Source organism: Oreochromis niloticus, linkage group LG3 (assembly GCF_001858045.2).
Source record: "Oreochromis niloticus isolate F11D_XX linkage group LG3, O_niloticus_UMD_NMBU, whole genome shotgun sequence".
NCBI classification, from domain to species: Eukaryota; Metazoa; Chordata; class Actinopteri; order Cichliformes; family Cichlidae; genus Oreochromis; species Oreochromis niloticus.
This window is the reverse complement of record NC_031967.2, coordinates 73,210,937-73,228,946: the sequence shown is the minus strand read 5'-3', so window position 1 is coordinate 73,228,946 and position 18,010 is coordinate 73,210,937. Positions and strand designations below refer to the sequence as shown.

The window sequence follows — 18,010 nt, the reverse complement described above, 5'->3', positions numbered from 1 at the left end:
TCAAAAAGGTAAAATGTAGCGCAAATGTATGACAAACTGGTTTAGCAGTCGATATAACAGTCCGACTCTTATATCTTTTTCTATTTAATATCTGGTTCATCCTGCGTGAGACCTGTAGAGGTTTGAGTTTGCTAATTGAAGTTTTTAACAAGTTTTGTCTCAAGAGCAGAAGGCTAATGCTAGCATGCAGAGTTAACATGGCTGCTAGAAAAAGAGAAGAGAAAACTTTGCCATGCTTTGTTAACGGCATGCATTTGACTCTTGTATCAAGGCAACCAGGCTTATTAGACACACAACACACACAGCTCAGGTATGGAGATAATGTTTTAAAAATGTTTGTTTGCTAGGTTTAGTAGGATGAGCTGCCATATTTAGCTAGGGCTGCCAGTAGCAATTGCAAATGCCTGCTAACATTATTTTAGTGTACTTTCTATTTTGTACTACAAAGTATGGAAATATAGGATTTATATTAAAATTTAAAAGCTCAAATTGACCTGTTTCAGGGGGGTGTTATACTAATTTAGTTATTTATTCTATTTGCTTGTTTTTTCTTTTTACCAAGAACCAAAGATCCAGCTCTTACCATCAGGCATAAAAAGCACATGCAAAAACACATATGGATTACGCTGTTGATTTCATTATTTAGAATGGAAACAATCGTATGTGTTCTTGTAAAGCTTATACCTAAGAAGAAAAGAGTAAACATATAAATATAGATACTTTAAATATACCCTGAGTAAAAAAAAAAATACATTGCAGTAAGAGGAACCCCTCACACTAACTACTCCGAACATATATAACATATATAACATATATATACATGTATATATATATATATATATATATATATATATATATATACATATATATATATAGTCAGATGACTGACTGGAACACTATCATTCACATTTTACATTAACACCATCCTCACACATGGTTTATATATGGCCACTAGAGGGAGATGTTGGACTTTAAACACTAACATGGACACAGACAGATCATCAGTGACGCTTCCTCAGTGTGATGCCGACTCCTATCTGCTTTTTTCTTCCTTTCCTTTTTCTCATTTTCCATCTTGCATCCTTCATTCTTCTCCTCGTTTTTCAGGATTTTCTCATTTCTCTAATTTGTCCCTGTGAAATGAATGAACCCCATGCAGCCTCAGATGGCAGTTTTGTTGGGTTTTACCTGCCATTGTCCCCTTGCCTCCTCTGTTTCCTGCCTTTGTTCTGATTGCCCTTAATTTAAAAAAGTATAAGGTAAAAGGACTCCTAAAGGATCCACCTTTGCATGATTCCAACCCCTTCTGCCAGGAAGTCTGAGCTCCAGTTTTGGTGAGATTTTAGGTGATTTTAGATTTTATTTGGATGTTACTGGTTGGCCTTTATCTGTGTCTGTGTGATGAGGTTGAAAGACATCAACAAAATGCAACACAAACTCTCATAGAGGACATCAAGTCAGAGAGATACATGTTTTAAAATGACAAAGAGCAGGTGCATCTAGTACACTTAGAGGGGCCACAAAAAAATGACATACAAGCAGAGCACAGCTGCCAGCGACAATTTTCCGATCCTTTGCTCTAGTTAGCAGTGAACGCAGTGCATGGTGTATCTGATGTGAATGGCCCTTGGCTCACAGTGCACCGAAGAAGTACTATCGCCATCGTCTGTCTTCAAAATGTCTTCAAAACCCTTTCAGGACATGAATCTTGGTAAAGCAAAACCACTCCTGTTCTGAAGGCAGGACTGATGCATTTTTTTTGCCACACCACTAGAGGGCGCGGCCGTTTTGTGAGTAATGTTTGACTAGAATGAAAAATGGTGTTCATAGAGGTTAATCACAAGTTATGCTTGGGAGCAGTTTATTTGGGTTCATTGAGATGTGCGTCCATAAGACTGACCCCCCCACCCCCCGCACCCCCCACCCCCCCCACCCCACCACACACACACACACCCAAGCTGAACATCATCCTCTGGCCTCGTCATTTTCTGGAGGGTCATAGTGACACTTGACCTGTGCACACTCTGCGATCACCACTGTAGAACTGCACCTCACATCAGAAATCATCATAACAACTCCACACGCCAAACCCATCTGTTCTCTGATTGGGTTCTTAGATTTGTGATTGATATGACATTGACCAATCAGCTGAAAGGAAGGAAAGTCAGGCCAAAGTAGTTTTTTTGCTTTGTATCTGTAACCGAACCTTAAGAAGAAAATTGTAACTCGTGTAAATATTTTTACATACACAAATTTTCATCTGGAGATGCACAAACATAACATTTTTGGATATTTTGGTTTACAAGGTTACAAAACTCATTTCACAACTACGCACAATATTAATGACCACAATTTCAGCTCATAGAGCTGGTCTGAATGGGTTCAATGTGTTCTGCTATTATTATTTACATGTAGTTGTTCAGTTTGTCATGTTCACTCTTTAATGACTACATGGCACATACATTTATTTAAATTTGACTTTCTGTAAAAATTAACAGCGTGTTAGCTTTCAGGGTGATTTTTTGATTTGATTTTATTGATTAGCATTCAAATATCTCAGTGAATACAGAATAATGATTACCATTAAATACACATGCATGCAAAATCCATCAGTATTATCCAACATTTCATCCACACTATCAAGTTTACGCCTCTTAAACAGGATTTTTCTTTTAAGTATTATTAAAGTATTACACACACACGACCAATGTAAAAAAGTTTAACCTTTTTCCTGATTTATTAATCATAACTGAATTGAAACTGAAAATTATTACACCTTTCAATCCCTTGAATCTCTACATTAACACCATTTGTTATATTTTATATATATTTTATACAAAAAACTAGACATCACAAAAACACAAAAGGGAAATTTGCCATATTTACAAATTTACATTTTAAAAATTTACCTGCAGCAGAAGTTAAGTAGACGACGTTGGAAAGCGTCAGAGAGTCAAGATCAGACTGAGAGAAATGTCTGAGTCTAAGTTGGATCAACTCAAACTATCTCTATCTGACTATCTCTGGATCAATAATCAGTTTGATGAAGCTGTCATTTTCTCTGACTTGCTGTTTGGAGCTCGACATTTTGTCCAGACTGGGACGGTTTTCAGGTCTGAAAGAGGAAACACAGAGCAGAGAGGTTAAAGGTCAAAGTACAATTATGATCAGAATGATTGACTTTAAATATTTTGTTTATTTCCTTTGGCATTTGAGTTTTCAGTCATGTTGGATTTAATGAACCTCTGAACATCCACCAGGTCACCAGTGACCCACTGAGGGGGAATTTTAGCCTCATGCTAAACATGCAAAGTGTCAGAAACTACAAGATTTACTTTACTGTGCAGATTTTCTGATCTGACACTTTGATTCTTATAAAAAATGTGAACATATTTGTGTTTGAATGAATAAAAGAATCTAAATGTCAAACCTGCCTTCATGATATTAAAAGTAAAGCTGAAAGTCAGTAATTATGTAATTAAACAATCTGTCAGCCACACTCAGCACTTCCTGCTTATAGTTTTGTTAACATGTTGATGTTTCATACCAGAAGAATTTAAATATGAAGCCAGAGTGATGTGTTAGTGAGCTGTGTCGGGCAAACAGTCAGAGTCGTCTCTCTCACCAACCTGGTTAAATCACCATGGTAACGTATGCTGAACACATGTAAATATGGAGCTGAACATTATTTATATTTGTTCTGTAACAAAAGTTCAATAAAAGTTTCAGAGTATCAGGATCAGACAGAAATCTGTGAGTGTGCAGCTCCATAAATCTGTAGCTTCATAACAATCATAACACTGTGACTGTAAAACACTCTCAGCTGTATTTAATGAAAAGATGATGAAACCTGCTGAGTGTAAAATAAGCAGCATCAGTTACAGAGAGGGTTGTTACACACACTTTGTTTTTCTTCCAGTCTGCTGCATTCAACACACACAAAGTTCACAGAAACATGAAAGAGCTCAGTTTGACTGAGACAACATTTCTACATCCAAACTGAGTCACAGCTCATTCATTTGTAACTGATCAATGATCCTGAACACAATCAGGCAGATTATTGATCGTCTATAATCCACAGACCTTCATCTACACTCAGATCATCACACAGCGTTTGTGTTGTCACTTCATTCAGTGTGTGTAACAGCTGATCTCAGGTCTGTGTTGTTCATCTCTCACAGAACAAGTTCTTACAAACAGCTGAAGCTCCAACACAAAAACACTCACTGACTCTGAGATCAGAGCTCAGAAATTCATGTGTGTTTGTAACACAGTTTGACTTTGTGTCAGTAAATCTCATGAACGGCCTGAAGATGAATAAACTGTAGTTCAGAGTCACTGACAGACAGCACAGACACACACTGTTGGTCTGAGTCTGAACATGATGATCATCAGAGAAATAACATCAGACTCTGAACATCCAGCTTTCTACAGCCGTCTGCTGGATGTTCACCATCATTTATTTATCTTTGTGTTTGTTCATCTGACTCACATTCATGCTGAAGATGCTCTGCTTCATGTGGATCAGCAGGATTCAGTTTACATCTTCTGTAGATCAGGAAACCAACAACAGCAACAAGAAACACAGCAGAAACTAACAGACCAACGATCAGTCCAACAGATCCATCCTCCTCCTTCTCTTTGTCTTGCTTTCCTCCATCTTTGTTGTCTTCATCCTTCTCTTGTCCTCTTGTCTGACCTGCAGGTGAGAAACAGGTGTGAGGTGTCAGCTGTCAGGTACAACAGTGATGAGTGAAGAACAGAACAGAATCCATTTCCTCTTCAAACTGCTGTCAGACATTATCTACTGCACTCTGATCACATCACTCAGACCAGCTGCTTTCTACAAAGTCTCATCAACAACATCTTTAGAAACAAACATCAACAACCAGGAAGCAGCTTCACCTCTGATCACACACACACTCAACTCTACTCACTCACCTGGAGGAACAACATGAAGGTAGGTGCTGTTGATGAGCTTTATACCGTCTCCCTCTCTCTGGACACGACACTCGTATGTTCCAGTATCATTAATTGTCACATCCTTCAGAATCAAAGACACGTCTCCATCCTTCATCTGTCTGTCCTGCAGATCCACCCGGTCCTTAAAAGATGGATGCTGGTCATCAAGATGTTGCCCATCCTGGTCAACGAATACATGATTATTTCCCAGTTCAGCTCTGCTCTACAACTATCTTCTTGTTTGGAGCTTGTTTTATTTTACTTTTTTTTTTTTACCTTAGTACTGAGTGTTTAGCATCAAACAGTCAAACTGAGCTGCAGAGTTTCACCCCCATGTCTGCCATCTGCTAACTGGAAGCTCGTTATGGACACATTTCTGAAGGTTTTGCCTTAAGTCAGTTCTTTCTTGTTCATAAACACAGTTCACTGACTTCATCTTTTATTGCATTCGCTGATTTTTCTCTTGCTGATGTGTTTAAGTTGTCTGTGGCAATGAACCAGCAGGAGAGTGACCTCAGACTGCAGGACGCCTGAATACAGGAAGTGCTGAGGGGACTGTACCATCATGGGGCCATAAATATTTATATTCAATATGTTCTTCATTTCCTTTGACTTCTGAGTTAGATTTTTTTTACATTTAATCAGCATGTTAACTTCTTGAAATACACCAGTGAACACTGAATTCTGAGATTGTTTGAGTTTCCATGAATAGTGTCACAGGGCGACCCTTATTGGCTGGAATCATAGTGAGATGGACCAAGGCAAGTGCAGTGGAACAAAAACTATTTATTTGCAATACAGCTCTCCTTACAAACATTTCACTCCCTCCACTGACAACTGGCAGCCTTAAACACTTTCAGCTGTCACAGGCTAAACCATTATTCCACTCACAGGTAGTTTATTAAATCCCAACCTTCCACCACAGTATACAACACATCAAATTGAATAAATAAATATATAAATACATTTCATATTTTCATCTTAATAAATATTTTACACTCTAACCTTACACCAAACCCCTTATTATAAAAACCCTTTAAATGGTGTCTGGACCCCCGGGGAAACATTTGCCCAAACACCTTGGTGAGAACACAGGAAAGAAAGGTGAGTAATCATATCTTACAGTCACTTATTTGCACCACTTTTATTCCTAGATTTTTCACACACTTGTGTTACTTCTCCTTACTGGTAAAACCTTACTTTTATCTCAATCACCATTCCTTTCTCCTAACAGACAACCACCACGTTCCTTGATGAAGAGCAGCTGTGCAGGACCTGGAATAAAGGCTATCAAATGACTTTTAAAATACACAATTAATATTGAATAAATAATTAAACTTCTTGTGTGCAAATGTTCTTCATGTGCAAATGTATGCTTCAAGTGCTATGGTAAAAAAGTGCTAGATCAGGTTCTTTTAATGCTTTTAATAAAGTGAAATAAACTATCCTGGTCACACTGAGCAGTGACTGTTTGCTCATTTGGACCCTTTGTGTTGTTGTTTGATAGCATCACTGTGTCATAGATCATGTACTTTATTTTGTGTGCTGGTGTCACTGATGGCTGCTGCTGTGTGACAACAAACACACAAACACTTTCATGTGTTTCACCTAAGCATTTGACCTTGACCTCCGTTGTTTGGGTCAAAGGTCACAGTTGAGCTTGAACAATAATGTAAAGAAACCATGTGGAGAATAATATCTGAAAGGACATGAAGAGAGCTGAACAACACACAATTTATTTTTTCAGTATGACGTCACAATGACGCCATAAAGTGTCACAAAATCACACACTGCATGGAAACATCTTAAAATCTGAAGTTTTACAGGTTATAGAAGCCAAAGATTTCCTGTGGCCATCTCCCTGTACAACTCCTCCATCTAACACACTGTTTACTGCAACAGCTACACACTTTTTGCACATGCTCTTCTTCTTATCCAGCTATTTACCAATAAGTGACTTTTATGTGTATATCATATATCTATCGATATCTATCTCTATATCTCTCTCTCTCTCACACATACATATATATATATATATATATATATATATATATATATATATATATATATATCTCTTTAAGAGTAAAGAGAGAAACTTTCTGTATTTCTTAATTGTAAATGGCACCAAATTGTATTCAAAATTGAGCCACACTTATGGAGCTCCACAATTCTTTTCCTGGTGTTTTGGTTGACATCTCTTGATTTTCCCATGTCACAGAAACAGGCTCTGTGTTTTGCCTTATATGCATCCACAGGTGTGCCACCAGTTTTCTCACATGGACTCTACTAACCTATCAGAAGCTTCTTCAGCTCAGAATGGAATCATCTGCAGTTTTCTTATTAATTAACAATAAACTTAGTGTGTATGTACTCCTAAATTTGATGAAAGTGATAAAAAATAGACAGCCCTGTCTCTCTTTATTCTGACATTTAACTAATTCAAAAGATATTTAAATATTTATTTATCCAAAACCAAAAAATTTGTGATAAATATTGCGGCTCAAGAGTTGTGTGTTCGCTTGTAATCGAAAGGTTGCTGGTTCGAGCCCCGGCTCGGACAGTCTCTCGGACACTTCACCTACCGCCTACTGGTGATGGTCAGAGGGGCCGATGGCGCGATATGGCAGCCTCGCTTCTGTCAGTCTGCCGCAGGGCAGCTGTGGCTACAACTGTAGCTGAAGTGTTTTATTTCTATCAGAAACAGGATGCTGGACGCCTGCAGAGCTGTTAGCTTCAGTTAACCACAGACCACAAACACACAGTCCAGCTCACAGTGAACAACACTTAGTTAAACACACATGATATTAACACAGTCAGAAACAGTCTTCATGAACCTGTTTCTTGTTTTAGCCATTATCCTAAATCTAAGTAAATTATTTGAAGGGTCAAAGGTCAGAGGAAATGTCCTCATCATCCAAACTCATAAAAACTGTCACTCCGACTTTAAATAAATGTTTCTACACCAAAGTCCTGAGAGAAGCAAATCTAACCACTCAGCAGCCATGTTGGTGACACATGTGGGCAGATGTTTGGGCAGTTACTTTGAAGCCTGCATTTAAAAGCTGATCAATAAAATGCAAACACAGTTCTTCAAAATGACGAATCTCAAACCATCAGGTGGTGTCACAGTGCCTACACCTGTCTTTTGCTTAGATTTGATGGAGCAAACATCATAGTGATAAATACATTTACTGCATCTGTACTACAATGAAAAGCAGCTGAAACTGTTGTAAACTTCAACATGAGTCACAGTCATGTTTCACTGTTTCAGAGGTGTTGATTGGCTCTTTGGGACCTTTACCTCATGGAGAAAACACTGAAGTCATTCAGAGAGAGAAGTTTGCACTAAACAAGCAAAGAAACTGAAACAGCAGCAGAAGAAAAAGAAGATTATCTACAGGACATCTGGACTCGAGTGAGAAAATAAAAATAAAACGTGAAGATTTGACATCAAAGTTGATGTGAACACAGTGTAGCTGAAAAGAAGAGACACAAAAAAGGAAGCAGGTGGAAGAAAAGCAAGAAAAATAAGAAAGAAACTCTACCTGTTGTTTCTCTTCTTTCCTCTTGTTTATCTGCTGAAATAAACCAAAGTAAACAAATATCATCATTTTAATATCATTTAAGAATCTAAAAGGACCAAATGATGACACGTTCACAGAATCAATAAACAATATCACAAATAGGTCTGTGAAGGTTCTCACTCATCCAGGTCATCGTAGTCAAAGGAGTTTGCAAAGAAAAGCGTCTGGACTTCTTTAAGTTGCTTGAAGACGTTTCACCTCTCATCCGAGAAGCTTCTTCAGTTCTAAGGTCAAATGGCCGAGAGTCCCAGATTTAAACCCAGTGGGAGTATCCCCCCAAGGAGGGACAAAGGACCCCCTGGTGATTCTCTAATCACATGCGCCAAGGTGTGACCACTTTCACACCTTGGCCAGTTATAAACTTGGCCTCAATGAAATGAATTGTGTCATTGTCAGTCCTGCAGTTCGCTTCAAGGGTGCTAAATGGACCAAAGCTCTTTTGTTCAGTGTGATGCACGCTGGGCTCTTCAGAGGCTGCAGGCCTGGAACTTCTTGTCAGCCAGCTTGAGAGACACCCAGGTGTTGAGCATGGATGCCCTCAGTTTGCACCACACCAGGTGGTCCCTCAACCCCAAGATCTGCGCTGCAAACTGAGCACAAGCTTCAGGAGACAACACGGTGGAGCAGCCGAGACCTGCAGGACAAAAATAAATAAATGCAAAAACAGCACGTACGATTAACGCTGCACGTTACAGTAAAGAGCTCTGCTCACCACTTGGCATGCGGAGGGATGACCAGACATCTTGTGGTCCCCAGTCTGGAGTGAGAGGAGGGCAGCTGATCACAGGGTAAGCCGTGTTACCAGACATCACTGGGCCGAGGCCGTTACTCCTCCCAGCCACAGCCACGAACACAGTGGGTACGCCATCACCTGCAACACAGCATAAAGAAATGATCCGATTAGAAAGAATCCCAGATCAGAATAAAGACGCAGTTACGTCAGTATTAAAGCACACCTTCATATTCAGCTTTAATGCGCAGCGTCTCATCTGGACCCTTGTGTGCCGAGGTGACTCTGAGGACACAGGGGATCCCGTAGGAGGCGCACGCCTTTCTTATCTTTTCACAATGGGCCACGTCTGAGATGGAGCCCATTAAAAGCACCACCCTGCTGCTTGCCTGGGGATCCAGCAGCAACTGTAGACACACAGAAACCATTGAATCATCACTTTATGTCAGTTTTACCTGCTCTAAAGAAAAATCGTACAGCTGTGCTGGTTTTTTCCTGAATGACATCAAAAGCAGCTGCAGGCTTTTGTGATGTTAAACAGTGTTTGTTGGTTTGGATGTTCAAAGCAAAGAAAGAGCTAAACACTCCTACAAGATCAAGAATAGATTAGAGGCATCTGTGTGCTGTACCTTGACCCTTTCAGAGACCCACTCAAAATTCCTCTTCACCATCTGCATTGCCTCTGGGGTCACTTCCTTCAGCTCTCTGTACACCTACAAAGGGGAAAAGAAAAGTTTCAGGCTTGTGTCTTTTTTCATATCAGCATGAAAATAAATCAAAGTCAGTCCATCACCTGTTTGTCTTTTTGCTGGCTCCGATCTCCAGCTGGCCAAAGCCTCCATGAATCGTTGTCAATCACGTCAGCGAGCACAATCTCTCCACTTTTCACACTGACGCCAAATTCAATCTATAAGCAAAGAAAAAGTCCTTAGTTGTAGTTCTGCTGCAGCTACAGGAGAAAAGTGATCGCACCAAGATGTGACATTAACCAGCAGGGGGCGCTGCTGCACAGCTACCTTCATGTCCACCAGGGTGCAGTTCTGAGTGGCCCAGGCCTTCTCCACTATCTCAAAAATGGCCACAGTGCTGCGACTCATTATGTCCACCTCACACTGACCAATAGTGAGCCCAGCCACACACAGTTTGGCCTCCAGCAGCTGCTCCTCTGACCACTGAGGATCATTGTTGGCATCATCCTAAAAACACAATCAGTGATGAGTTTGCTGCAACACTCACAGACTGAAAACACACAGAGAGAATCACTGCACGCAGCAAGACTCACTTTAAAGAACATCTCCATCTTTAGAGGAGAAAAGCGGTAGCCCTCTTTGACTCCTGGATTCCTCTTGAGGAAAGATCCAGTCGCCACTCTGCGACACACCCACTCAATGGGTATCATCTCGCAGTGCGCTGCGATGAACGCCGTGTCCGAGTGCTGCTTAACAAAGGCCGTCTTAATGCCTGAGGAGAGAAGGGTGGATATCAGAGCAACCTCAAACTCACAGACAGATTACAACATCTGAGATTAAAACTATATTTTATTGAATTAAGTATTATTGCATGATTATCATTTCTGTTCATGCACGAGATTTCGTTTTTTCCAGTCACTGAATCAACCTTTGATGCAAGCTGTTGTTCCCAAAACCTTGTGCAGAAATAAAAACCTCACCAGACTCCTGCAGCAGCTGGAACATGCAGCTTGTGGTTTTGTTGGCAATGGCAGCTTTGCCCTCCATCTGATCTTTCCTCACTGCGTTCCCAGCTGTGATCTGGTCCTTAGACTGGACTAGAACCAGTCCCGGCTGGTCCACCAGCTCGAAAATCTGTTTAGTCTTGCCCTCATTGAGCTTCTGGTCGATTTTCAACTCTGAAAACAAGGAAAGAATTAAAACATGAACATCTAACTGAAGCTCTAAAGTGCAGATTAAGGCTCGTGCAGTACCTGGGGTGGAGGCCATGGCGCTCGTGGATCCTGAGCAGCCCTGAAAGACAAATCACAAAACACGCCAGTGAACTTATTGAGGAGCAGAAGGTGTGCGGGCACCCAAGGAGGGGAAGTGGGCCGTGTCTTACCTGCGCCGGTAGCCAATCACGGGCCTCATCTAACCAGCCAATCACAGCCGCGCATTGATTTCCACGTGAGGAGAAGACGCTCAAACATCAAGAGAAGAAGTTTAATTAGGTACAAATAAAAAAGAAAAACTTTTATAGCGTTATCAGCTAAAGTTCATCGTTTTACTCTTTGATGAGCAGTGATGGCCAAATGAAGCTTTCTGAAGCTTGTGCTGAAAAACGGTTCATTACTCCAAGCTATTCAACACAGTCCTCTCTGGTGACACCTGGTGGCCAAAAACATGAAGAGCAGCTTGAATCTACAAATTAAAGTGTACTGCTTCATCATGACTTCCCACTCCACAGAGTGCAGTTCACAATTCTGTCTGATATTGAGCCACCGTCCTGTTGCTTTGAACAAGATTTTTTTGGATGAAAAAATTATTTGTTCAATAAGTAATTTTGATCAATAAACTTTCCTTATTTAAACATGTATCACTGTGTCTTCTTTCTTTGCTTGTGACCTTTTGATTTTGGTAAATACAATAGATGAAAAACACATTAATATACATATAATACTGTAGAGCACATTATGGAGTATGCTTCTGCTGTGAGGTCTCCATGTAGTTATGTCAGTAATCATTGAAACAGTATGTTTATAAGTAATATCATATTAGGCCAATTTTCTCATACATATTTTTGGCTTTTGAGGTAAATTGATTTTGAACTGGAACCAGAACATGTTTATGAACTTGTAAAGTAAACACATGATGCATTTAAGGTCATCCTGTCTGTTTTTATTTAAGAAGAGAATTTGTTCCACTGCGCGATGGCCGAGTCTGTTTCTTTTCTTGGAGATAATTTCTCCTGCCTCAGAAAATCCTCCCACATGGGACAGGAGGAGTGCAGAGAAACTGTAGAGATGCAGGAATACGGTCTTCCATAGACTATCAGGTAAAAACAATAAACAAATTAAATTGATGCAAAGTTATTTTAAAAATAAAATACGTTTTTAAATTTCATTTTATTAAATTTAGAAAGACTTCCATTTGACTCTTTAAAATTATTTAAAGATATGTATATTATGAAAGCAGATTTTTGTTTGCTACTGAGTTTTTCACGCTTTCAGATAACATAAACACACACAATACAAAAGTAAACAACATGAACAGAAACCCAGCAAACCCACGTGATTGACCAACTCAAAATACTCCCACATGACAGAACCTCCTCTCGTCCTCGCTGGCTCCATATCTCTCCACAGATCAGTGAAATGATCAAATCCTGCAAATGATTCACTTCCTTATAATCTACTGAATCAGATACTGAAGCAGTTACGTTTTAAATGAAGCTTCTGTCGTCACCGATCATGTGACGTTTTTTGACACACACGCCGGAGCGTCAGCTTCAAGCTGGCCATCACTAATGAGAAGCTTGTCTTATCAAAAGCTTCACCAGGACAAAACAGTGTTTTTGATCGAATCGATTAGTTTGATAAACTGAGCTGTTTGCACGTTATCTGTGGAGCTGCTGTCTTTAAAGAGAACAGGCCTGTTATCAAAGTAAACAACATCATCTGATGACAGCAGCAGGTAAAGGCTTTGTTTATTTTGTTGAAAGTCCTTTCATTCATCCTCATCATTGTGTATGTGGTGTGTTGCAGTGATGGACTGTAACAACATGACAGCTCAACCAAAGCAGGGCTGCAATGAAACCCACACAAATGGACAATTAAAACTATCAGAAACACCGACTCGTGATCTAGAGCTGGTGCCACCCAGAGTTTTGTTTTTAGAGATCTGTAACAGAACCAGGCACAATGGATCCTGTTACATCAGGTCTTAGCTGAAAGAAAAAAGGACAAATAGGAGCAAAGAGGCAACAAGGCTGAATGAATACAGGAAGCATAGATAATAACTGGAGTTAACATTCTAGACAGCAGCTCCTGACATTGTTGAGTGTAATGTTTTTTACTTGTATTGGTCTGTAATGCGGTAATAAAATGCTAAACTCTGTGATCACATTGCAATAATGTTTTCCATTACAAACCACCAAACATGCCTTTGTCTCCTGTGCAGTGTGAGCTACAATCACCTGATTTCAGTTCATGCAGAGGAAGAAAAAGGTGGAGCCACCTTACAACCTTTGAGGGGTGAAGATATGGACATTTCTTTGTTTTTTAATTATTGGATTATTTTAAGCAGTATCACTGTGGTTGTGACTGTGTGGAACCTTTAACCTCCTAGGACCTGGCGTCCACATATGTGGACATCACATTTTCGGTTATTTAGACCAAAATACTCAATTTTGCTCTACAAGGGTCTGTTATCCACTTACGAGGACATTATACTGCTACTGTTCTATCAAAGTTTTAAGTGAATATCCTCATATGTGTCTCTTATTTTAAAAACAAAAACAAAAATAAGGTAAAAAAAAAATCTGGTAATTCTTTGTTTTTGCATTCATTGGGCCCCAATATGCCCAAATATCAAAGAGAAATTAAAAATGCATGTTGTGGAAGAGTTCAGGTCTTAGAGGGTAAAGGCCCAAAACTACCAAAACTGTCTCTGTGTTGTAGAAATTAATTTTATTTAATATGAATATAACAGTAGAACCAATTGGAAATGTTGACAGATGACAAGTCAAATCTGTTAAATGTGAGCTGAGCAGTGAAAAATCATGTGACTGACATAAACTTGGGGGTGACAGCCTGGAAGGTAAAATAAGCGTTTTTATCTCTCTGTATTCCAAATGGCTGAGAGACAAACTGAGTGTAAAGAACAAGAACAGTTTCAGTGCAGCTCTTCATGTGAGCACGTCTCTCTAAATCCTGTCACACAATCACATGATGAGATAAGCTTTGATTACAAAAGTTACTGAGCTGTTGTGCTCGCTCAGTCAACACCCTGCATCACTGCTGCACTGGAACGCTGACTCTGAAACAGCCCATCACACTGAATAATGTTCGGTGTCCACAAACATGTCCAGTTGGTGTCCAGTTGTTCTGCAATCATACACTCTACAGGATTGGCAGCATGTTAGAGTGATTTTTTATTCTGTCTCCTGTGACTTAAGACCATGAATGAAACATTTAAGACAGAAGGAGACACAGGGGTCAAATGTCACATTTTGCAGAGCCTCTGATCCTCCCACAGACTAGACCAGTGGTTCCCAAACTTTTTTTGCAGGGCCCCCCTTTGTTTTACAAGAAAAATGTTCGCCCCCCCCCTTCTCGCGGGTGCACGCGCGCACCCACACGCACAGACACATCCTCCAACCACACACACCCATATTTTGCTCCATTGCGGTTTATTTCACACCTCAAACATTTAGTAAACAATTAAGCAAATACAAGTAATCTGCAATAAATTACAGGTAGTAATAAAATAAACTACAAACTCTTTTACGCTACGTCCGCACCTACACGGGTATTTTTGAAAGCGCAGCTGTTTCGTCCACACGTTAACGGCGTTTTGAATCATTGAAAACTGAGATTTTTTAAAACTCCTTTTTTGCGTTTACGTGTGGACGAGGAATACAGAGTTCGTCACGCAACGTCAAAGGTATGTGCCTTTTTTCACGTCACGCTGTGCGCCACGTTATTGTTTACATGGGATAAATTGCAGAATGGCAGATAGAGACAAAATACTGTTAATCTGACTGTCTGCAGGTTTTACACGCTTATATATACAGACAGTTACTGTCCCTGCATTTAGAAAGGCAGAGGCATCATGATGTAATTACTTTACATGTAGTTGTTTTTTTTCCTGTGTAATAATGTTCAACACTGCTATAAATACATTTTTCTCTCTGTGCAAAATGGGTTCAAAAACATAAACAGCTGTGGGATACTGTTTGTCCATGATTTGGAGAGCCCAGCGCTGCTCCCGACACAGGGAAAACCAATTCTGCAGGGGAGACCTACCTCACCACTTGTGCAGGTGAAGCCAAAGGGAAGATCTGCTTCACCATATTTTCTAGTCTTTGGCTTAGAATGAGGTTCGTTTGGAAACATATTCAGCGATGCTTCATCTCCTGCTTTGCGTTTCTGTGGCCGCCCCCTGCAGTGTCCATGCGTTTTGTTTCCCCCCTCTTTCATGCCGCGCCCCCCTGCAATGGCTCTGCACCCCCCTAGGGGGCGGGCCCCACACTTTGGGAAGGTCTGGACTAGAGCAATGTAAAGGTTTTAGATGATATTGAGACTACAGAGCACCTTTTCTACTCATGTGAAAGCACCAGATCTTTTTGGGATGGTTTCCAGTACTGGTTAACTTCTAAAAATATTGACTGCCCTTCTCTAACCTTTCAAGTAATTAGAGTTGGCCTACAAACAGAAAATAAGAAAATAGAATTTGGGATTAACAACCTATTTATAGTCGCAAAATTCTTCATTCATAAATGTCGCTTCTTGAAAATTACTCCGATCTTTGCTGCTTTTAAAAATGAAGTCTCTTTATTGTCCAGCAGTTCATCTAAACAAAAGGCACTTAGCCTAAAACAGATATAGACACGTTTATCCTACCATAAAACAATAAGACAAGGTACGACCTCTCCGATGCTCCAAGAATGTGGGGGGTGAATACCAGAATGCTCTGGAATGCACACAAACCTCCTAGGATGAGACATTCTTTCAATATGCCATCAACTACTTACTTCTAAACACAAATGATTACATACAGCATTCTACCATAAGTAAACTTATATTATTAAAACATTATACTGACTACCAAGTAATAATTTTATATTGACAAATATATAAGTTAAAGTTGAAAATAAAATAACTGTACAACAAAATACACTATACACAGTATATGTATGAATAAATATAAATATATATATATATATACACAATAACAGCAGCTGTACAAGTATTAAATGGAAATGAAGAAATATAATGTCCAGTGTTGTGCAATCCACATTTGTAAGTGTCTTGTGCAGTGCAAGTATGCTTTAAAGTGATTTAAGTGATGAAGTGAAAACAATGTCCAGAATGTCCAGTGTGTGGTGGTGTGATTGAGAGACCGTATCGCCTGCGGGAAGAAGCTCCTCCTCAGTCTCTCTGTGTTGGTCTTCAGGGAGCGGAATCGCTTTCCTGACCTCAACAGAGAGAACAGTCTGTTGTTGGGATGGCTGGGGCCCTTCACGATCTTCCTGGCCTTGGTCCAGCACCACCTGCTGTAGATTCAGTGCAGGTCAGGGAGCTCGGAGCGGATGGTGCGCTCAGCTGATCGCACAACCCTCTGTAGAGCTCGTCTGTCCTGCATGGTGCTGTTCCCGAACCAGGTTAAGATGTTTCCCGTCAGGATGCTCCCTTAGAGATGGCATGATACCACTTTTTTATGTCCGATACCGATACCGATATCATAAATTTGGATATCTGCCGATACCGATATTAATCCGATATAGTGTGTTTTTTAATCAATTAAACTGTTTTTTTAATATCTTGCTGCATTTTGTATAAGTTCATACTCAAGTTTAAATAAACAACAACACTAAAGCTATTCTGTTATACCTGTATGTAAAAAATACACTGCACCCAAAATATTTCATAGTTCAGCAACACTGATCAATCTAATAAACTTAAACCTACTCCATCCTTCCTATTCTGGTATTTTAAAGAGTACTTAGCAGAAATATTAAGCAACCTAACAAATAGGGTTGCAAACTCCCAGCAAAAAAAAAAAAAGGAACCACCCCCCACCCTCCACCTCATGATGCTTAATCGACATAATCAACTTTAATTTGATGCAGTGTGAAAAGAAAAATGCACAGAAATAAATTATTTTTCAAGAATAATTAAATAGATTCAGCCGGTGGTTTCCTCTTTCTGGTGCAAAGTGGGCCAAAAACAAAGAAGAGAGACGGACTCGCGACAGAAAAGCCGATCAGCTGATCATTAAGCAGTTTCAAGATTGAAGTAGCAGCAGGAGAGCGAGAGGCAGTCGCTCCATATATCGGCTGTTAAGCTTAACGTAGGTACGCTTTACAAACATTCAGAGATGAACTTACTCACTTGCTTTACTTCTCTCTGGGATAACTTCCTCGGAGATGAAATGCTGGATTGCTAGCGAGGCTACAAATACACACAGCCACTCGATCACGTGAGCACACTGCTCCGACGTGCTACGGTTATGAGACAAGTTACGCCGTGTCGCAAGTTTTGTGAGGTGCTTTTTTGATATTTAATGGATCGGATTACATTTTTTATTTCTCTCCGATATCAGATCCAGTAATTTACGTCAGTATCGGACCGATACCGATACGTAATATCGGATCGGTCCATCTCTACTCTCTATGGTGCATGAGTAAAAGTTCCTGAGCACCTTGGAGGGCAGTTGGAAGTCTCTCAAGCGTCTGAGGTGGTAGAGACGCTGTCGGGCCTTTTTCACCACGGTGTTGATGACAGGACCATGACAGGTCCTGCGTGATGTGAACTCCGAGGTATTTGAAGCTGTCCACTCTCTCCACTGGGCACTCGTTGATGACGCGGGTCTGGTAGTTCCTCCCCTGCTTAGTGCTGAAGTCCACTATCAACTCCTTTGTCTTACTGACGTTTAGAAGGAGGTTGTTCCTCTGGCACCAGTTCTCCAGATTCCTAATCTCCTTCAGGTAGGCCGCCTCGTTGTTGTCAGAGATCAGGCCCACCACGACGGTGTCGTCAGCAAACTTGATGATGGTGGTG

At 40.2% G+C, this 18,010-nt stretch overlaps 1 protein-coding gene across 1 annotated transcript; it reads right to left on the bottom strand.

The window, feature by feature from the left end:
• Positions 1-8,905: 8,905 nt before the first annotated feature.
• Positions 8,906-11,429, bottom strand: LOC109199026 (multifunctional protein ADE2-like). The gene is made up of 10 exons (XM_019354357.2): positions 11,350-11,429; positions 11,219-11,258; positions 10,946-11,143; positions 10,559-10,737; positions 10,293-10,472; positions 10,070-10,183; positions 9,906-9,989; positions 9,503-9,683; positions 9,259-9,417; positions 8,906-9,180 (listed from the first exon to the last, which is right to left on the bottom strand). The coding sequence occupies exons 2-10, from the start codon at positions 11,232-11,234 to the stop codon at positions 9,014-9,016; spliced, it is 1,278 nt and encodes a 425-aa protein (XP_019209902.1). The 5' UTR covers positions 11,235-11,258; positions 11,350-11,429; the 3' UTR covers positions 8,906-9,013.
• Positions 11,430-18,010: the final 6,581 nt, after the last annotated feature.